Source organism: Lissotriton helveticus, chromosome 6 (genome assembly GCF_964261635.1).
Source record: "Lissotriton helveticus chromosome 6, aLisHel1.1, whole genome shotgun sequence".
NCBI classification, from domain to species: domain Eukaryota; kingdom Metazoa; phylum Chordata; class Amphibia; order Caudata; family Salamandridae; genus Lissotriton; species Lissotriton helveticus.
The window spans coordinates 493,422,863-493,445,717 of record NC_136067.1 but is presented as its reverse complement, the minus strand read 5'-3'; the positions used below and the strand labels follow the sequence as shown (position 1 = coordinate 493,445,717).

Below are 22,855 nucleotides of genomic sequence, written 5' to 3'. Positions count from 1 at the left end.
GTGGAGAAGTTCCCGTTACCCCGTATTGAGGAAATGCTGGCGAAAACCAAAGGAAAAAAATGGTACTCCACCATTGATTTGACGTCGGCGTACCGCCAGATAGCGTTACACCCAGAGAGTAGGAAGCTGACGTCGTTCATCACTCCCTTGGGGTGTTACCAATTCTGCAGGATGCCTTTTGGCCTCGCGTCAGCAGCGGCGGTCTTTCAGAAACTCATGCATCGCCTCTTTAAAGACATGGAAGGGATCCAATACTTCCAAGACGACATCCTGGTTATGGGTAGAGATCAACGAGACCACAACACCAAGCTGTCCGAGGTGCTGAAGGTGCTGGAAGATAAAGGACTGACTGCAGAATGGGAGAAGTGCCGCCTAGGAATGGCTTCGGTCACCTATCTGGGACATGAAATTAGTGAACAGGGGAACACACCAAAGAAGGAGAACGTGAGAGCAATATGTGATGCTCCACCCCCCGCTAGCAAGGAAGATGTAAGGTCCTTTCTAGGGATGGCCGAGTATTATAGTAAGTTCGTACAACACTTTGCCACCAAGACCCACCACATGCGGCAGCTTACGAGAGAGAAAACGGCATTCGCATGGATGGAAGAAGCACAGAAGGAGTTCGAAGGTGTCAAGAGGGATGTTGTCCAAGCCATACCCCTCCAAGGGTACGATCCGCAGGGCCGAACAGTGGTAACAACGGATGCCAGTGACAAAGGGCTGGGAGCAGCCCTAATGCAAGACAGAGGACGGGGAACAATGGAGACATTAAGCTTCGCATCCAGAGCCCTGACAGACACTGAGAAGAAGTTTAGTGTCATCGAAAAAGAGATGCTAGCAGCAGTATGGGCCATGGGTAGATTTTGTCAGTTCTTGTGGGGCACGAGGTTCCAGCTCAGAACGGACCACAAACCCTTGGTGAGAGTTCTCACGTCCAGTGGGCATGCGAGTGCCACTCCTAGAATAACAAAGATGACCCTAAAACTGTTGGAGTATCGATACGATGTGGAATACATCCCGGGCAGCAGGAACAAGGTGGCTGATTACTTGAGCAGGGCTGCAGCAATGGAAAACGCAGATGAAGAAAAGGATGAGTGGGACGAAATGGTGGCATTGATGGAAGACCCGGAGAAGGTGATAAGCAACCAAGAATGGAAGGACGCTTACCAAGCGGACAGGAACATCCAAGAGATGATAGAACACATCGTTGGAGGGTGGCCTGAAAAAAGGCACTTAAGCGGAGACATGAGGAAGTATTTTGAAGTAAGGGAGGAACAACCCTGGGCGACAAAGGAGTGTTTGTGGACAGAGGGGACAAGGTGGAACCCCCGGAAGGGCTAATCCCGAGGCTACTAGTAACAATGCACGAGGGCCATCATGGCATTCGTAAAACTAAACTGAGGGCCAACCAAGGATACTGGTGGCCAGGCATGGACATACAAACGGAACGGCATGTAAAGGAGTGCGACCAATGTCAACGAGCAGACAAGACAATGACACCATTGAGGCCGGCCTTGGGAAAATTCGCCACCCCGAAGAATCCTTGGGAGGAACTCTCCATTGATATATTGGGACCAATTCTGGATGAACAAGGGACTCCAAAATATCTGTGTGTCCTGGTAGACAGATACTCAAAATGGCCTGAAGCGCACATCAAGGAGGAGATGGACACGGAGACTATACTTAGGTTCCTTACGGCTACCTTTCTCAGGGAAGGCATTCCCAAGTCCGTATTGAGCGACAACGGTCCCCAATTTACTTCAGACAAATGGCTCAAATACATGGAGAGGAACGGAATCATCTCAAAACACACGTCCATATATCACCCCGCGGGGAAAGGACAAGTAGAACGATTCAATAGAGTTCTAATGGGGTCCATTCAGGCAGCTATCATGATTGGAAAGGACTGGGAAAAGGAAATATTACACATGATTTGGGCGCATCGCATCACCCCCACTGGTACGGGGTACAGTCCCTTCCAGATTCTTAGAGGCAGAGATCCGTTCACCAAAGACAATTTGGCATGGAAGGAGAAGACGGTGACCAGCAAATGGTCTCCTGCGATTGTACGAGCAAATTTGGAAAAAGCTTAAACAATATACTCTGAACACTACAACAAGAGAAGGAATGTAAAGGACACGTCATTGGAAGGAGAATGGGTGAGAGTTAAGTTGGCCGTGCTACAGAGAAAGGGGGACAGTAAATATAGCCGACCGCTCCAAGTCAAAGAGGTTTTCGGTCGAGCAGCGCGATTGAGTGATGGGAATGTGTTGTCCCAGGATCGCATGGCTCGATGCAATAAGATATTACAATGGGCTCCTGAAGATCGGGAACAAGGAGCGACAGATCAGAGCACATCAGAGAATGAGCTAGTCACCCAGGAAGGAGGCATGGAAGGTGTGGATCCGAGGTTGGAGCAAGGAGGCAGTGAAACTCCCCGGTCAGAGACAATGAGGCGAGAAACGAAAGAGTCAGTGGGCAGCCAGAGGTCGTATGTCCAAGAAGATAAGGTGGGGGAGTCCATGATGCCAGGAGGAAAAGAGGTGGCGTCCACCCCGGTAAGGTGTACGAGAGGGGGGCGATTGGTGGTAAGACCTTCCAGGTTTCGGGACTATGAAATGGGGGATGGACATTGACACTCCCAAGACTGTGTTACTTAAATTGGACAAAAAGGGGAGATATGTAGAGTTGCCGCTCTAGTGTTCACGCTACGTCAGCACGTAGCGTGAACGGCGACCATTTTGGGTCGCGCGCGCTGAGCGCGATTAGTCGGGTGCCGGAGCAGTGTTAGTGCAGCATGCTCGGCGCTCTGTTATTGTGCCTAAGATCACGATTGTTTCTTTAATTTTTTATGTCACTGAAAGAAAGAATTTAACTCCTTAAAGTAAAATTGTCTGTGGCATCCGTGTGCACTGTTTTTTTGTCTTACCACAAACTTCAGATGTTGCTTATTTTTATTAATTTGGAGTATATATGTGCCTTCGTGAATCAGACAGCATGAACCACTGTTTAGTAATTGTATAGCTATTCACGGCGGCACTGCAGCAAGGACAATAAACGGCATCACTAAACCCTTCTAAGGTCCCAAAGGCCACTGTACTCGAAACCAAAACAACGGCAATAACCAACTTCCGCAAATTCAAGACCTATTGCATTGCAAATACTTCTTTATATATTTATTTACCTCATCTTCACTGCTTGATTTTTCTCGCGAGAAAGTGTCACCCATAGTCGTGGAAATACTACTCATAAACACCCTATAATTGTGAAATTTTCACTCTGAAACATTGGCAGCTATGCTACCAGACAAACCGGCCAGACCATAGAATGATATGGGACTTGAGCGAAAGTGCTGAGTCACGACAAAAAGGGGAGATATGTAGAGTTGCCGCTCTAGTGTTCACGCTACGTCAGCACGTAGCGTGAACGGCAACCATTTTGGGTCACGCGCGCTGAGCGCGATTAGTCGGGTGCCGGAGCAGCGTTAGTGCAGCATGCTCGGCGCTCTCAGTTATTGTGCCTAAGATCACGATTGTTTCTTTAATTTTTTATGTCCCTGAAAGAAAGAATTTAACTCCTTAAAGTAAAATTGTCTGTGGCATCCGTGTGCACTGTTTTTTTGTCTTACCACAAACTTCAGATGTTGCTTATTTTTATTAATTTGGAGTATATATGTGCCTTCGTGAATCAGACAGCATGAACCACTGTTTAGTAATTGTATAGCTATTCACGGCGGCACTGCAGCAAGGACAATAAACGGCATCACTAAACCCTTCTAAGGTCCCAAAGGCCACTGTACTCGAAACCAAAACAACGGCAATAACCAACTTCCGCAAATTTAAGACCTATTGCATTGCAAATACTTCTTTATATATTTATTTACCTCATCTTCACTGCTTGCTTTTTCTCGCGAGAAAGTGTCACCCATAGTCGTGGAAATACTACTCATAAACACCCTATAATTGTGAAATTTTCACTCTGAAACATTGGCAGCTATGCTACCAGACAAACCGGCCAGACCATAGAATGATATGGGACTTGAGCGAAAGTGCTGAGTCACGATAGCACGCGAGCGGGGAGGGCACGTGACTGACTGGAAGAGGCGGTGGGCGGTGTCACGCGCTCCTATATCAACCCTAGCGGAGGTAACTGCACTATGCTTATTTTACCTCTCAACCGGGAGAGCACCCATTCAATACAAGTACTTGCACGCATGCGCACTCTGCTCACGGCCACAAGGTTTCAGTGAGAAGAACGTGTGACGCGGGGCGGAGTCCGGACAGCACCTCGCAGAGTAGAGCAGAGTTCCGCCGTTCTGAGGTGAAGGAGGCGATATGGGGTTGCTCTCTCAAGGATCACCGTTAAGCTGGGAGGAGACCAAAAAGCACGCAGACTATGTGAGGCGGCACGGCATTCGTCAGTTTCTGAACATCTACCACCGCGTGAAGGAGCGCCAGCGGGACGTGCTCAAGTGGGGTGATGAGGTGAGCCTGAGGGGAGTGGGATAGTCCTGCCTGCCTGCCTTTACTGCGTCTCTCAGCCGTGTGCCTGAATCAGTTGCACCTCTCATACGGTGAGAACCAACGTCCTCCCACTGCTTCGACAGGTGGATGTCTGAGCATTGGGGTGTGTGAGAACTACCGGTATAGCTAGACGTACGTACATGCGCACAGGTGTCACATCGACAGCCATATCAAAGTCAGGCAAGCTGATAGTCCTCATGAAGCCTGTTCACACAAGAGCTGCATTGACTGGCCTTAAGATGGTGACTGGTGGGGGGCGTGACCCTCCGGCTTTCAATGTTTATTCTCTGTTTTCTGCTGGCAATCGTTTCTGTTAGCGGATTATTGGGTATTGCCTTAATTTGTCTGCACTCTTCTCCCATGGTTGCAGCCTGGCATAGTGATGTCACCAGCGCACGCTTAACTTGTGTGCCCTTCGCTGCAGGTAACCAGCTACATTATTGTTAGTTATTTAGTTAGCTCCACTTCATCTTTCTGGACACCCAAAACTTTCGAAAAATCGATTCAAGAAAGATTGCAGTGTACTGTGCGAATTTCTAGTGCGAAGCAATGCATCGGAAGTATTTTTTTAAATAAGCTGGTTTGTTTTAAACCTCGGGTGTTTCCTTGATCTACTTTCCTGTTTACTTTACCCAAGTTGTGATTGCTGTGTTTTGTTTATGGATAAAACCCGGCATTATATTTTAGTCAAGGTGTTATTCTACTTTATGAAGATGGGCGTAGTTAACTTATCGTGGAATTGTTTGTTTCCTCCACAAATAAAATAGCTGGTGTGTGTGTGTTTTTGTTGTGTGTGTTTAACTGTATACCGAGACAAACCCTACACAATTACTTTTAAATTCTCTACTAAGCTCTTAGCGTAGGTTCGTAACTCATATTCTATTTTTGAATGGTTCACAGTAGACTATTTCCCAGAAATAGTTTGAACCAGGTTATTGAGCAGTGTATTTAAGTTTCTAAATAGCTGCAAAGTGAGCTGTTTCTTAAGTTCAATTAGAAACACAGTTAAACACGTGCAGTGATCCCTGTTTGGCTTGGGGGAGAAGATGGAATGATCCCTAGAAGGGTCTTAGACTGATATATAGTTTTCTGTCCCTCAGTTTGTCTGACTTGCTGCCATCACTGCATATGTTAAAGTATAATGTGTTCCCCTAAAGTGCCATGTAATTGTAATGTCCTGGTCAGTCTCACTTGTAGGTAGGCAAGTGACGTATCCTTAACATCACCGGATAGCTGTTTTTTTAACAGTGTTAATAGGTTGTATGCACTTTTTAGGTCTGGTTGAAGAGGTCTTTAGGTATTTTTCTGCATTATGCAAGCAAGAAAGTTGACTTACTGTGAAACCTAGTTCTAGGCTTCCAGTTGATGTGGATGTCTGGACTGGAGTGCTTTGCTCCTGTTGCCATCAGGCCTGGGCGTAGTCTGGGGAGTTTTGCTATGCGGAACTCCGCAAAGTGACAAAAAAACCTGCCAAGTTCTGCAAGTGGCGGAGTGCAGTGCGAACTGCCGTTCGTGCTGGCCTTCCTGCTCCTCGGGGAGAAATTCTACCCGAGCGGCAGCTTGCGCCGCCGAACTCACCGTTCGCGAGCGGGGAAAAAAACATAGCTGCACTACACAAAGTGGAGTTTTCTGCACTTCGCGAGCTCCGCAGAGTGCCGAAAATTCCGTGAACGGAGCGAAATTCACCCCCCAGGCTAAGTTGCCATCATATCATATGTATAGTGCATATTCTGCACACACTGGACGTTTTTCTTGGGTTCCTTAACCTCCCACACTGTATCTTAGAGATACCAACCCACCATGCTACACACTAATAATGCTCTGGGCCTGGACACAAAGGTAAATTTGGTTGTAAACCTAAGCTACAATCTTAACTTCTTCCCCCGTGGGGGTGCTGTACTTTAATTTCATGAGGGAGTGTGCCCCATACATAAGGTACAAATTAGCATTGCAGAATATTCAAATAAGAAAAGTCTGGCTCTAAGGGATTTCTGGGGCAGAATTTAGAAACACCATGAAGGTTAATTACAGAATTTAAAAGGTACAACAAACGATAATGGAAAACAAAAATTGCTGAGTGAAGTAGAATTCAGTTGTCATAAGGCCATCAATTCAGAGATCTACAGGCTAGTGATAAAATCAGAGAAATGTGCTGCAAAACGGCTGCAAAATTGGACAGGATCCCTAGAAGACCTGGCTCCGCACCTCCAATTTGGACGGTTTATGTAGCCAATTTCTCCTTGGAGGAGTATGAGAACTTCAGGCACCATGGTATGAGCAAAGAGATGCATTTCTAATAAATATGAATACAGATGTTAAAATTCCCATACAATCCTACCATCTGAGTACTAACCCACTACAAGAATATTGATTGTCATCTTACCTAATGTCATTTGAAGGTGTGAGCGCAAACTAGTAACGTAAACAAAAGTGAATCATTGTGAAGGAATCTAAAACTGTGTGCAAGCGGGGGATGCTTGGCAAAAGGTTACTTTAGTGAGCACATGCTAGAGGGCTTCCTTCGTGAAGTGTCATTCAGAAATAAACAATTACACATCTTACTTGACTAACGGGAAGTAGAAACCTAAAGCATGAACATGATGTAGCATTCATTTGGAACAAGAAGGCTTCATGGCCTAACTGAGGCTTATAGAACACAAAAGTTCCCTGCACATGCGTAGAGTATATACAGCGTCTCAATAACAGTGTAAGAAAATTCTTGATTCTTTGCTGGGTCAAGCAATTACATTTATTTTCGAAAGCCTTAGCCAACACATGTTTCGTTGCGTTCTACTGCTGTGGGCAGCGACTTCTTCAGGGCTAAGAAACAAATAAGTATAGAATATGGGAATTTTAGGCATCCAGCAATTGCATCTGTCAGTTTTCCATTGTTACATACATCATCATTAAAAGTTCGGCTCATGATGCCAACTTGAACCTGTGGAAACCCATACTGTTGTAAACATGTCACCTTAATTATCTTGCAACCAACTAGTACGGTAAAAACTCATAAGTAATACATATTGTCCTAATCGTCTGGTGTTGTATCAAGCATGTGACTAAAAAAAAAAAAACACAAGCGCTTTTGAAAATTGTAATGTGACATTTAACTCTGACCAGTAGGTGGTGAATTCACTATAATTAAAGTGAATGACACCAATTTAATGTTGCCTACTATCTAGAAGGTTGATAAATTAGGCAAAAAAATACCTAAAATCTCTTTTGCAGATCCTAGAGATAAAGAGAAACAAGGGCAAGAAAAGATCAATGCTAGAGTTAAAGCCCAGCGGGAACTAGCAAACTGCTAGTGGAAACAAAAGAAACAAGCATTTGCAATGCAATAGGTCTCGCATTTTTAGAGTTAGAGCTATTAGCGTTGGAATGGAATTGTTTTTTTACTCATGAGAGCACCAGTGCAAAAGTGATAGAAAGCGCGAGAGAGATGGTATAAAGAGAGTTAGTTAGAGCTCTTTGCATATTTAAGTGAGAGGTAGAGTAAAGAGAGAGCGAATGAGATAAGAGAGTTAGCGAAAGTGAGAGAGAAATAGAGAGAGGGAGTTTAGAGGTAGGCTGTTTGGAGAGATAATTGTGTAGTGGAGTGAAGAGAGAAATAAATCTTGTGATTCTGGGCAAATCACTTAATCTCCCAGTGCCTACCAAAAACAAGTAATGGCATTGTAAATGACAATGTTTTTCTTCTACTTGTTCTCTTTTCGGTGCCTCACAACATTCCAAACAACAAGCCTCAGAATACAAAGTTAAAACACAGAGCTGGGTCAGATACTCAGCCCTGGCATAGGAACTTAAGCTGCCTGTAAAACTTGTTACCAAAGATCTAAAAATCCTCCTGATTAGTTGTGAGCAGAGACTGGTGCCTGCTGTCACTACTTTCATCTCCTTCCAGTAACCTGCCAACTGTACCCTCTTTCTTTCCTCAGTCTCCCCTTGCACCCATCATGCTTCACGCCCCCCTTCTGCTCCTCTTTGATCCACTCGTGCCCAGCCAAGTTCTGGATATATTTTGCGTCAATCCATTTCAGGTCAGAAACTGCCATAGCAGTTTTATTATTCAATATTGAAACGATAACCCGGGTTATAAAATGCGATTTTGACCTCCTTCTCGGGATGGGAAGCATTTTTATATATTTACTAGCAGCCCGTCCCGACGTTGTCCGGGAGCAACAGGCTTCCCCGCCCACCCCGACATTGTCCAGCAGCCCGTCCCCGCCTGCCCCGACATGGGTCCCCTTATCTCAGCCGCCGCTCCTCCCGCCTGTCCGCTGCTGATATACTGCTTTAAATATGTCTGTTCTTCTTTGCAGAGGTGTACAGCTGACCAATCCGTTCTACAGAGTGTACATTGTTTGGGAAAGCTTACATCATAGCTAATCTTTTTGGCCTAGAGGTGTGTTAATGATTGCTGTTTCACCATAAAAACACAGGATAACTCTCTTTTATCCTGCAGCCCGGGCCCCCGCCCAGCACGTCCCCCGCCTGCCCCGACATGGGTCCCCTTACCTCAGCCGCCGCTCCTCCCGCCTGTCCGCTGCTCGCACCGCCTCTGGCCTGTCCGCTGCTCCTCACGTCAGCGCTCCTCCCCCGCGCCATGTCCGCCGCTCCCTTACCTCAGCCGCCACTCCTCCAGCCGGTCCGCTGCTTGCACCGCCGCTGGCTTGTCCGCTGCTCCTCACGTCACCGCTCCTCCCCCGCGCCGTGTCCGCCGCTCCTCGTCGCGCTCCTGGACGCCGCTCCTCCCCACGCTCCTGACGTGAGCACGCACGTCGCGGCCAGCGCTACTTAGGAGGGGCTACTTTTTTTTTTTTTCTACTGTAAATTTTTTAAATAACGTTTAAAAAAAAACAAAATTATATAGCCTATAACCATCTACACACCCTGACTATTCCAACGGTGTATCGGGTGTGTGGATTGGCGCTGTGGTTCCCTAGTTTACCCACCTCAAAGGCTGAAAGTTCTTCCTTTATTATAGTAGTATAGATTTCCATTATAATGTTGCTGGCAGCTTTAAATTTAAAGATAATTAAACCCGCAGAACTGTACTGTCACTAAATCACAGAGAAATACATAACGTTTCCTGGCTTGCGTTACTCGTGTTGTGAAACTTACACTTTGCAATATTTCAAAAGGCAAACTCAAACAACCGCTGTTTAATGCTGGCATCTGGGCATTTGCCATGCCGTAAAAATATAAAGTCAAGAAGTTGCCCTTTCTGGTAGCTGGAAACAAGCTGCAACTGTTGCCTGCACAGCGATAACTCGATATTTAAGGATCGCTAAGCACGCCCTCATCATGGAGTTCTCCGGCCTTGATTTGACCCTTCCAGGGCAGTGTAGAACGCGGATGATTCTAACTAATTCGGAGGAACGATCTGAGACCCCTGGGTGAGCTCCTCCACGCGCTCTAGAAACAAACATGAACCTATGATAGTGCGCACTGCTTGGAGTTCCATGCGAGCCACGCACGGACCACACATTTTTCGGAGCGCGGTGTGTCCGTGCACAACTGCAAATCGTTGGCATTTTAAAAATTCCAAAAATAAATACAAACACTGCTCAGCTGAGAAACAAATCAAGAGGGCCCAGCCCTGAGCCTGCAGTAGAAATCGATCTATCTTTCTGCACACACTTTTCAAACCTACTTAAGTTCACTCTGGGAAGGAAGCGTTCCCTACTCGTAGGTGTTGTCAAACCTCAGTAGGGAGGGCAGCAGGCACCGCCCGTTCTGCTAAAGAAATAGTGGCAAAGCAATGCAAACCAACTACCCTACTATTCGCCTACAATCCCCCCCACCTCCAGAATCAACCAAATGGTGCCAGTGGCCAGAAGCCTTAAACGCGACAGCCCCACTGACAGCAGCTGCGATGTGAACACAAGCGAGGGATCTGGACTCTCGGAGTATCAGCATCTGTGGCTGAGTCTCTGGGGATCGAGCCCCCGTGACCGACCTCTGCCTGCTCTGTGATTCGAACTCGATGAAGACATTAAGGTTGAGCAGCAACTGCAAGGGGCATGCCCAGTGGCCTTACGCAAATTGAAGCCCGCTGTATGAGAAACACGAACTGTGCACTAAGTCACACATGGGGATAATGTACCGGGATAGTGTATAGAGAATGCCCCCCCACACACACACCGGAGACAGCTCTACACCTGTAAAGAGAAGAACCGCAAATGCAAAAGGAAACAGAGGAATAGATAATCTACAAGAACCCAAACTGGAGGCAGTTCACCTATTGTAATAAGAAATGAAAATACAAAGGTACACAAGGGAACAAATATATGCCTTGACCCTGTGCCTCATGGGAACAGTCCAACCCCAACTGCCAAGCCATGTCTTTCCTGGACCTGAATCAAACATCCTAGGACCGGTTTCTGGCTATCGGCCGTCATCAGCCAGGATAGCTTGACTCTAGTGGTGTGGAGAGCATGGGACTCGACGTCGGAGCATACCCATCCCACTCGGGGTGACAAATGCAAAAACAGTTGATGGACAGAATGCAGAACAATGTCATACATTCACCCCAGTACAGAGATCTGGGCCATGTCTGAACTGGGGTGGCTTGGTGAGCAAAATAACGATGGATTAAATCCATATCTGTGACTGGCGGTGAATGTTTTGCCATTGTGCAACATTCCGTCCATCATCTTGTATGTTTTGCCGTTCACCCTATGTGGGAAGGGTATGCTCAGATGTGGGTCCCTTGCTCACTAAGCCACTGGAGTCAAGCTATCCTGGCTGAAGATGGCTGATAGCCACAAAACCGGTCCTAAGAGGCTTGATTCCGGTCCAGGAAGGACATGGCTTGGCAGTTTGGGCTGGACTGTTCCCATGAGGCACAGGGTCAAGATTGATTTGCATATGGCCATGTCTGAACTGGGGTGGCTTGGTGAGCAAAATAACGATGGATTAAACCCAGATCTGTGACTGGCGGTGAATGTTTTGCCATTGTGCAACATTCTGTCCATCATCCTGTATGTTTTGCCGTTCACGTACAAAACAGGCACAGACAAACTAAGGGCAGTGTAAGGCTTCCTCCCTTTGAACGTGTGCAACTCCAAAACCAGCAATGCAAGGTGGTTTATCTCGGAGGAAAAACACACGAGTCCTTTTCAGCGGAGAAGCAAAAGTAGAGCTTACTACCTCACAGAACAGGGCAATCAGGACAATAGTAGTGCATGTGTCCCTCCTTGTAGGACATTAAAATTCAACAGAAGCAAGGCTAGCCTCCATCCTTCACACCTCCTTTTTCATAGACTCCTCTCACTGAAACACCCATTGTGCCTTGCACGTGTGGGTTCGTATCCCATCCTGTTCGCCAAAATTAAGTAATGAAGACTCCGAAGGGAAGTCCCAATGACTTCATTCAAGCAGTGTACAATCAACATCTCCAGCTTGCCAGGGCAGCTCTGTGAAACTCTACAGACCCAACATTCTAAATAGCCTCTTTCTCAGGGTCCACGGGCTAGTCTACTAGAACAGAGGAGGAAGGGGTGAGGAGGATACAGGACAGGGTGCCTAGGTTATAACATCCCTCCATCCTTTCCCCTAAAAAGTAAACCCTTCTTAAACCTTCTCTTCATCCCTGCTCTCTCTCTCCGGTTTGTACCTCACTCAGACAATACCTTCTTCCTTTCATGTCTTTCTTTTGGCCTTATCTGTTTCTAATGTACTATTACTCTTTCACTCAGACACCTGCTTGTTGTTGCTTATGCTGCTTATCCGCTAGTGTCAATGTTGAACAATAATTGTTAAAGTGTATACTGGTGAAACAAATCGGAGGTCAACAATCAGGGAGGTATAACTTTAGCTGCTCTGGTGATTGTATGTGGAGCACATTTTTTGCAAGATTGTAGGCTTAACTTGTTGCAGTGATCATGTCCTGTTAAAACGTGGCTATATATTTGTTAAAAAGTTAGTTTCGGCCCATTTGTACCCTGCTCCACTTTATGCTGGTGCTTTAGTTTTCTTGAAGAGTTTTACCTATGTAGCTGATCCATATTGCAAAAGTAAGAACATGTCCCTCAAAGACTAATTCTTAGAGTTATGTCTTTACAGAAGCAGATGACTATAAAATCATCTGTTGATTTTATAGCAGTTCAGACAGTTATTACAAGCGGATGCAATCAATCACAGGTCACAACAGAAAATCATTGTCAAATAAAAGTAAGAGTTACTCTGAAGATAAAAACATGAACAAATTTTATTATATTATTTCGTACATTTGATTCAGAGTAGCTAGAATAAAATTTCACATGTGTACATATGTTGCAAGATTCACAACTATCAAGTGATCTGTGCAATGTTTACAAACAAAGGTTAAAAACCAGTCACAATAAAATTACAAATAAAAATCAAAGTAAAAAACAAGAAAACATTCGTCGACGCAGCGTTTCGGTGTTTTTCTTATTATGTACACCTTCTTCAGGACTGTTTTCTACAAGAAACGATATTTTGCAATCAATATCAACAACCATTGTTAGTGACCACATGTTTATTGACATCTGCGAGTGAAACAATTATATTATCTGACTACCTATCCTTGTAAAAAAAAATATATTTTTTAACCATTAAAGTAAATTATGTTATGGTAATATCTTCTATATGTTAGGCAAACCATGTCCTATCCAATATTTATGATTTTTATCCATAATCTGCCCAACATGAAGCAGTAGTCTGTTGCTAAAATGACAGCAGAAATCTTCCATAGAGCACAGAGATTTATCATTATTTATCAAATTGGGCATCTGTGCAGCAATACATTATCTTCACATACCTCTATAAGTACAAAGTTGAATGTCGATCACAACTTGTCTATGTCAAAACTAGAAAGGCAATTCTTTTTATCATTGAATTTTGTCTATGAATTTATTTTCTCCGTCCAAAGTTAGATGACCTACAGATAGGAGAAATAGTGTGTATATATATATATATATATATATATATATATATATATATATATATATATATATATATATATATATATATATATATATATGTATGTGTGTGTATATATATATATGTATATATATATGTATATATATATATGTATATGTATTCAAACAAAGCGATCCTTCCGCATTCGGAGCGCTCCGCAGTGTGTGCTCGCCCCAAGGCTGGATCAAAGCCCAAATTCAATTAAAGTCACAAAATTGGGCAGCACAACCGGATACTTTCAAGAAGCTTTATTGCTTAACACACAACACCCCACCGACGCGTTTCAGCCTCACGGTGAGAAAAGCCGTGAGGCTGAAACGCGTCGGTGGGGTGTTGTGTGTTAAGCAATAAAGCTTCTTGAAAGTATCCGGTTGTGCTGCGTAATTTTGTGACTTATACATATATATATATATATATATTTATATATATATATAGTCAGTCATTCACACATCCCATGTGGTAAATTACCCAGCTCTTTATCATAGGGGGAATGTACATCTTCAAAACCTACCCTATAATGAGGGAATATTCAAAAATGGACGTCCGTCTGTGGGTGCCACCGAGGTATTTGGAAATATATACAAAGCACTAGGGATGGATAAAATATATTGTATAATTACTTCTCCTAGTGTTTCATATTCAACAAAAAGATAAATTAGCATCATCATAGTTGAAAGAGCAGCACTCCACGTCGACTTGCCTTCAAGGAGAAATGAGCCGGACAGAAATATTCGTCTGCCGACAATTCGCTGAGAATGGCGACTGGATTCCTTCTCTCTCCCTCATTTTATAATTTTCATTCTGAAACAGAGTATGACAAACCTTTCGGTTAAGCAAAAGGGGCATGTCTGTTTGTGCTCTTGAGTTATTTGGAAACGTCGCGGTGCTTCCTAAGTGACTATGCTTAAGTCGAGCACAAACTCGCAAATGACCTCAAAAGGGATAGAGTAAGTCTGCAACATCACTTGCTGTGATGTCACTTCATAGGAGTCATTAGATTCTGACCAAATTACTGCTACCCATATTGGCACACCACTCTGCACATTGTCCGAGGTATCCTTGGCATTGGCCAAATTGCTGCCAAACAAGGCACCAGGACTGGATAGGATCCCTGGAGACCTGTTTAGAAATGAACAAATTAGTATGGGCACCCTACCTACGGACCCTATTTAACGCCATCCTTCACGGAATGGTGCTCCCTCCGACCTGGGCTGGCGCAGAAATTTATTCCTATCTATAAAAAATGTTCCCCGCTAAACCCGGCAAATTATCGGCCAATAAGCCTTATTGATGTTACACAAAATAAATTTGCCAGTGTGTTTTTGGGTTGATTGCAAACATGGATGGATGGATGAGAAGGATGTATTGCCCCCCCCCTTCTTCAAGCTGGCTTTAGTTCCAAACCAAAACCATCGATCAGCTATTGATCCATTGGAGGGTGGCAGTCTTTACCTAACTTTTGTGGATCTTAAATCTGCGTTTGACATGGTGGGGCGCGATCAGCTGTAGAGCCTACTGCATGATATGGGAGCACCAGTATACCTTTGCCTGCAGCTAAAGCACCTCCACGAAGGCACCTATGCAAGGATAAGACATGGTAAGAATGGGGAACTGACAGCCCCGTTGAGCAGGGGGTGAGACAGGGTTGCGTGTTAGCGCCGACCCTGTTCTCCCTCTTCTTAAATGGTCTAATTGAAACCCTCCTTGCAGTCAAGGACATAGACTCTCCAAGGTTAGCAAACCACAAAATGCCAGCCTTAATGTTCAAGGACGACACGCTACTCCTTTCCAAATCCCCCATGGGTATGCAGCGGGTATTGGAAGAATTCAGTCTATTTTGTAAAAAAAGGGATTTGGAGATAAATCTCCAGAAAACAAAATATATGGTCTTTCATGACAATACCAGCAACTGTCCCCACCCCCGAATGGAAGGCAGGCCCGTAGAGAGGGTGCCCATCTTCGACTATCTGGTCCTTACTTTAAATGGCTAGATGGATTGGGTGTCCCAAGTAAAGAAAGCCAATCTAAAACTAACGCAGCCCATAGAGGGAATTTTAAAAGTACATAAAAACTGCACCGAAAAAATTTATGGCGTTGAACTTTGGGGCCACTCTCGTCTAACATCTTATCAATGACAGAGAACACCTTTATCAGGCAGCTGTTGGGACTCCCAAAAAGCACCCCCTAATCCCACTAAGGATGGATTTGGGCATCGGCCCTATTGCTGACATAATTGCCTCTCGTCCACTTTTATATTGGCGAAGATGAAGGAGCTAGAAACCTACTGGGAGGAATTGAAGGATGTCATGTCCATTGTGGGAGCAGGGAACCTGCCATGGTTATTCTATATTAGGAATTTTTGCCACGCATTGGGGAGGGCAAATATGTGGCCAACACCAGAAGAGACTTGCCAACACCAGAAGAGACTTGCCCTTCTATCTCGAAAAAGTTTTAAACCATTGCTTTTAAAGAATATAAACTTGCATATTATTTCCCGGAGTATAGATTCATCCTGCTTGACCTCCAAGTTCTTAGACGTTAAACAGGAATATAAATTAGAGTTGGCCCTGGATAGTATCCAACCTTTTATGGCAAAGAAATTATTCTTACAATTTAGTCACGGGACGCTCCCGTTGCGTGCATTTACAAATAAATGGAAGGGAGCTACCAAACAAGATTGTCCCCGTTGCACCCTAACAGATGAAAAAGAACTTCATGTTATACTTTTCTGTCCGGCCTATAAAAGGTCTAGGTTTAGTGGATCCTCCAACTTTGCAGGAACCTGGGGAATAGTAACTATGTTGAAGCTTTTAGGCTAATAAAATATGAGACGCATCCACTATTTGTAGCCGCCACCTCTAAATTTCAATTTGCAATGGGGTATATACGCATAGGCATTTTAAAGGAAAAAGAGTTGGATACCAATGCAACTTTGTTCTCACATTAATTATGTTCCTGACTCAAATCTGCATATATCTCCAACTGGGGAAATTCTTTTGAGACGTTAGTATAGTTAATCGATCTTAATGTTTTTCTTTTAAATTATTTTTTAAATTGTACATATCTTAATTGTTTTTGTTTTTAAATTTTGTCTATAGAAGTCCGGGTAACACGATGCATGTTGGTCGATTCGCATGTGAAGATTAGTCCTGGGGGTTAGGAAACTTATTTTTATATATCAGTAGCTCAAATATTGCTCATGGCTCTATCGCTATCTTGCACTATTCTTTTATTCTTCAATCATTGTGCATTATACCTTTTTGTAATGTTATAATTAACTGTGCTTTTATGGCTGTAATAGCCGAAATAACGTTTTGTGACTGACTGATTACCCACTGCCCACCTCCCAAAGACTAACCACTAGTATAAGCTGGATGATGTTGTGCGGTGTAGGTTTGGTTATTTTTAAACACAACTGTAACCAAAAGTGTCTATTATCTGATCATTGATGGTTTTGCTAACAAGCCAAAGCAGGGAAGTATGACCAAGTACCTGAACTCTGGTGTCCATTTGCCTCATTGGCACAACAGTGGTTGCGCTGCTACCATGTTTGACTCTGGCCTGAGAATACCACACACAATAATTAATTAATATTATGGATACACATTTAAATTCTTGGAGTATATTTCAGGCATAGAACAATATATGATAGGTTAGATTGCTAGAATGAGGGTGGGGGAGTGTAAAATGTATTTCGAAGTCGTTGACTACGAATTATGTTTATTGTAATGCACTTTCCAGTACAAATGGTAAGGTTGAGGAGTGCACTTTTGCTTTTTAATGCCACAGCATGTGAGACAACCCTGCATACTGTTATTTTAGGCCTAATCTCCGATTCAGACGATGGATTAACGGTCATTGTCTCAACTGCATTCACTGCCGTGATGGTATTCCGAACCAAAGAAAACAATCTTTTGCTGTTAGAAATTACATTGGCTATGTTTTTTCATGAATGTTGAGCTTTTTTTGTTCTGTAGAGGATGGAAGCATGGAAGGCGTTTTAGGGACTCTTGTCGTCAATCTCTTACAAGACACTCCGGTAGATTCGTCAGAAGGGACTCCAGAGATGAAGCTATTATTTTTTCAGAGTAAAAGGGTTTTTTCTTTAATCGACAAACCTGTGTGTATCGGTGACCATGTGAATAGAATGCGAGAATTGATGCATCACTGAATAAATGCATGAGTGAGTGAATGAATGTTAGTTCAAGAATTGCTGGATAAATAGGTGAGTGCATAAATAGTTTGTTGAATGACAACATGGATGCATTCATGGACGGATGGATGGATGAATGAGTGGATTGGTGAATCAGGAAGTTGTCTTGAATTGCTGCTGTTTGTTGGCGAGAGTGGTTACAAGCTCTCTATTGTAAGCATCTTAGTGGCATTTGTTTGTGTGGTCTCTCATTCCTTCAACTGCTCTGCATCCTGGTCATGGCCTTTGTCATCTTTACCACTCCCTCCCCTTTCCTTCTTACTGTCCTAGGTGTCCTCTTGTGGGAGGAGGCCTTATTGATGGGGGGTTCTAAAACAATTGTGATTTTTATTTTTTATTTTCTTACACCCGGAGGGGACGTGGCATTAAAACATTTTGAATCCCACTGGTCTATGGTCTGTAGCACCTTTCTTAAGGTTAAATGAATATACACCCCAGCTGCCACATAAGTTAAATTTCAGGCTTGTGTGGGTTGCATGAAAATGATGGGAAAACTAGCTGTCTGTGACTGACATTCTGAGTCACCAGATTCTGATATATTGATATTATAATAGCCGTAGCAATAGTTAGGCATAATTGCAGCACTATCTGTGCCCACCAAAAATGTACCCCCCTTCATTCTCTTATCCTCCTCCCCCACTCCATCTGAGAAGTGGGCAGTTGGCCGTGCCTCTGATTTTGCCTGATGGTTTCCTCTGATGTATTGGTACATAGAGGCAGTGTAGGAGAGTGGGGTCTGCAATCCTATGGTCACCCCAGATTTTTGCTTTTTGCTTCACTGGTTTACGACTTTCCCTGGCTGTGGGCCTGCTAATCAGACCCCCAGCCTAGCTGTTCTCTCTCTAAATTGACAACCATGTACTTTAGGTGCATTTACCAATTGGTACTGGGCCACCTTATCAGTCCCTGTACAGTATACCTTAGGTATCCAGGGCATAGGTGTACCCAGGGCCTACCAGGGGCTGAAGCATGTATTATGCCACCCCTGGCTGGCCATCTAAAACTGACACAACTGGCTGCACGACAGCTGGGGCAAGGTGGTGTAGACACCCTTTGCTGTGATTATAGTATACCTATATCTAACCCTAAAATGGACACATATCCTCCTATCAGTCACTCCTATGGCAGGCCTTATCAATCCTGAAGGCAGAGTGCTTGGAATTATGTGAGATGGTGCTCTAGCATGAGCTGAGCCTGTCTACAGCTTTCGGAACCAAGTCCTTTAGCTGTTTCCATGATAACGCTATACCATATACTCTTAAGTGCATTATCAACCTCGCGGTTAAATGCTAACTCTGGTATAACATTATCAAAACATGTCGAGTAAGGTGTCATACGATTTGGAATACTACCCCCATGCCAATTCTGGCGATGGGGGTAGCATTCCACCCTTCCAGGGGGACACGACATGTATGTAACTGTGAACCCCGGTTAAAGTTAACTCGAGCCTCAGCATCACAAAATGGATGCTGCCACCACAGACACAAGTCTGACCTCCTGCTGCTGGGAGTCCTTCCGGCGAGGATGGCTTGGACAAAGGGTTTCCTGCCTTGGGAGGTGCTAGCACCACCCCAGACAGGATTTTGTGTAATGGGGAGGATAGGCCTGAAAGGAATGAGACATGCCTGGGGCACACAAGGTGCCCTGTGCATACACCGGTTCAAACCAGTTGCTGGGGCATCCCTAGCCCCAGCTCTGGCGGGAAACCGGACAAAGGATAGGGGGTGTAACCACCCCCCTTCCTGGTCCCACCCAGGGGAGGGACCTAGTCAGTAGTGCAGCCCCCTTTAGGAGAATAAAGGTAGGAGCTGGTCCCATTCCAAATTAGATTATCCTGAACTATTCAACAAGAAGAAACTCTGGCCTTCGACGTTCTGCTCCACAGAAGACTGAAGAATCTCCCTTGTGGGCAAGGAGTGTCCACCCTGCAACTGCAGGCACCATCAAGCGTCCAGCGGCTTCCCTTTGTCGTCTTCCCTCGATGATCCAGACTTCAGAGCCCGACGAGACCCGGATTCCCAGACCTCTCCGACCTCAACCTACATCTGCAGCACAGCTGAGATCCGTGGGTTCGACGAGACACGTGGGACCGGCCATCTTGGAAGAAACTGCACTTCGCTTCCAGCACGACTCCCGAGGTAAACTCGACCAAGTGCTTTGGGGACTGGGAAGCCCCAGCCCCGAGCAGCTCCTGCACCGAAGATCAGCCCTCCAGCCTCCACGAGATCTGCGTGGGGCCCTTCTGCTTGTTTGCTGCTCGACTCGTTGTCTGGTCACTTGCCGGCTGGCTAGTGGCCTCCTAGACGACGAACCTTTGAATCTTTGCTGCTGGTCTGGTTGCTCCAGACTGGCCCTTGCTCCCTTCCAAAAGAGGGGCACCTCGGACTCTCCTAGTCCGCACCAGACGTCTGTTCCCTTCACCGCGTGGGTTGCCTTTGCCAAGGCCTGTTGACTCCAATCCCAGATCCGACACCGCCGACAGCGAGAGCCTGCGTGGGACAGCTTGGGCCTCCATCCTGGTCGTCGAAGACGCCTCCTGGTCCACGTGGCTGCAGATTCAAGCGTCCACTCTTCACCTGATCGCGACGACAGCACCTGGTTCCTTCCTGGTTCCACACCGGTCACTGGCTAGTGACTTTGAACACTGTCCCCTCTGCATTCAGGTCCTCCTCTTCACCGATCCACCCTTGGATCGCACTGGACATCTTCCTCCTGGTCGCCTGCAGCATCTTTTCTTTCAGGCTCCATTGACTTCAACGCGAGAACCCGACACACTTTGGCACCTATGCACCCGCAGCCCGTGGGTGAGGTAACGAGAGCATTTCGGTGCTCAAGGGTAGTCTAACTGTCCTAGTGTCCAATTCCACAGTCGTTGTTGTCCTAACTAGTCAGGATTGTCCGTACTTACCTTTTAACTTGAACTGTACTGTCCATAGCCGTTGTTACGCATCTCGCGTGTGAGTTCACACTCTGCACACGCGTTCCGTGGGCCTCCTATTACTTACCTGAAGTTAGTGTAGCGTGGTCCCATCGATCCTACAGCCTCTGGACAGCTCCATTCCTTTTATCGACTTTCACATTCCACTTACTTAGTATATGGTTTGCCGTGCCCCTAGGGCACCATTGTTATTTTGTGCAATTTGTCGTATTTTTCTTAAGAGATTGTCATGTGCTTAGCCCTCTGACCTCATAAAGAGTTCAGAGGTGTTGTTATTAATAAATAGACTGTTAATTTTCATAACAACCTGTGAGGTGTCCTTTCATATGGTATTCAAGGGGTTATATTGTGGTAAAACAGCTGGCTTCACATGCCAAGAGTTTAGCCTAAGACTGCTTTGTCCATGCTACCATTAGGATAGCTGGTCTATAAGGTTGACTTACAACCAATCACCATAAGGGTTGTTTGGACGGATACAAGATGATCACTAGAACTAGTGAGCATCATATATCAGGCCAACTTCTCACAGGCAGCACCCATGTTTTGCCTGTGCGGGGGGCAACATGGCAGCTCACATTGACAAAACCATCACACACATTCACAGCAACTAGAAGGGAAGGTAGATCAAAGATGGTACAGACAATCTCAACTGTTCCTGAATGAGTCTATAGCCCAGGTCGGGGACACATGAATTATTTGGTGTGGGGGACCAAGTTATGCAGCAGGGTTGACTAAATAATGCAGCAAGAAAAGGAAATGTATGCAACCTAATGTGGCATATATTTTGATAGTATTACTTCATCATTTTGTCATTTATTCAAGTCGATGCTGTCTGGACAAATATTTGACCTCATTTGTACCAGTGTAGCAGCCAAATTCAGCAAAAAACTGAAATATGGCCGGTCCATCTTTCCGTAGGGCCATCCACAGTGCAGCAAAAGTGGTCGCTGAGATTTTAGTGATTTTTGACATATTTGAGCTTGAAACATATTTTTTTGTTAACTTGCAGGCTGTGCAGCAGATGAGTTATGTTGCAAATGCAGTTAATGCATGATTATGAGAACACCAGGGAATCACATAATTCCTGTGACCCTGACTCCGGAACTTGGAAACCTAACCGTGCAGCTTCAAGCAGTGGACACAATGTGCACAGCTAGTGGGTGATAAATGTCTCTGCATGTACACTGTATTTGCACTATGTAGAGTACTACAGACTGAAGCTGAAGCAATAAAATAACCATGTGCTGGTGCTATGGGAAACTTATTTTTCATAAGTGACAGTTTTGAGTAACTAACTATTAATACTACGTTATTTACATGCGAATGATGCTTATAACGAACAGTGGCTGACTGGAGGGCTGACTTTTTTTTCCCCTTTGTATTTAACGAAGTAGAGCTGCAAGAGGGCCAAAGCAGCTTTTAGAGAAAAAAAAACACTAACCTGAAAAGCATTTGCAAAACCAATGGGTCTTTTTATTACAACTGGAGGTGATTTTAAAACTCATGGATACAATGGAAACGATCTAATAACTTTACTATACAAAATTAAGATATATCACTTTGTAGTCCACTTGAGTTTATAGGGATACAAATAATGTAATGGTTGAAAAGCCATTAGCCCCTTTAAGTCGCCTATTACCGAGCTTGTTGTTTGAACCTGAATCTTTATTTCATTTACCAGCTTCACCATGACTGCCCTTACTTGTATGACCCATTGAGTCATAGACTGGCTAGAGTGAGCTGTGGAGGTTCATTTAGCCCATGGGCTAATTGCCTCTATGCCAGGCTGAGCCAGCTAGGAGTTGATGTTATTTTTTTCTTCTCTTTTTAGGTCGAATCTAGGCAGCACATGCATTCCCTCGGTGAGCTTACAGCCCACCCACTGCTTTTCATTAGTTCTTTTCAGTGTCTTTTAAAACATCCCTGCTTCTAAGTGGTTATTTTTCCTGTTTGCCCCTCCATGTTTGTTGTTTGTTCTCTCCCATGGAGCAGACCACCATTACCCCATTACTTGTAGCATTCCACTTGTCCCAATATAGTTACCGGCTCTGGGACTTTAAAAAATAAAAATCTGAAAGAGCATTTCAAACAAGTGTTTGTGCTTTGACAAGCTCTCACCCATGTCTATCCCCCTTCCCACAAAGACCGTGCCAATTTCTACCCTTCCCCCCACCTCACACTGCTCATTCATGTCAATTTGCCAGATAGCGTTAGCAGTTTTCCGCATTGCCG

General features: G+C 44.8%; 1 protein-coding gene across 1 annotated transcript in view; it reads left to right on the top strand.

Moving 5' to 3' along the window:
- The first annotated feature begins 4,129 nt into the window (after window positions 1-4,129).
- Window positions 4,130-22,855, top strand: part of GCLC (glutamate-cysteine ligase catalytic subunit) — a 291,987-nt gene continuing 273,261 nt past the window's right edge. The window contains exon 1 of the mRNA XM_078647946.1: window positions 4,130-4,484. Within this exon, the coding sequence (XP_078504072.1) occupies window positions 4,335-4,484 (150 nt within the window). The 5' untranslated portion in view covers window positions 4,130-4,334. The remainder of the gene's footprint in view (window positions 4,485-22,855) is intronic.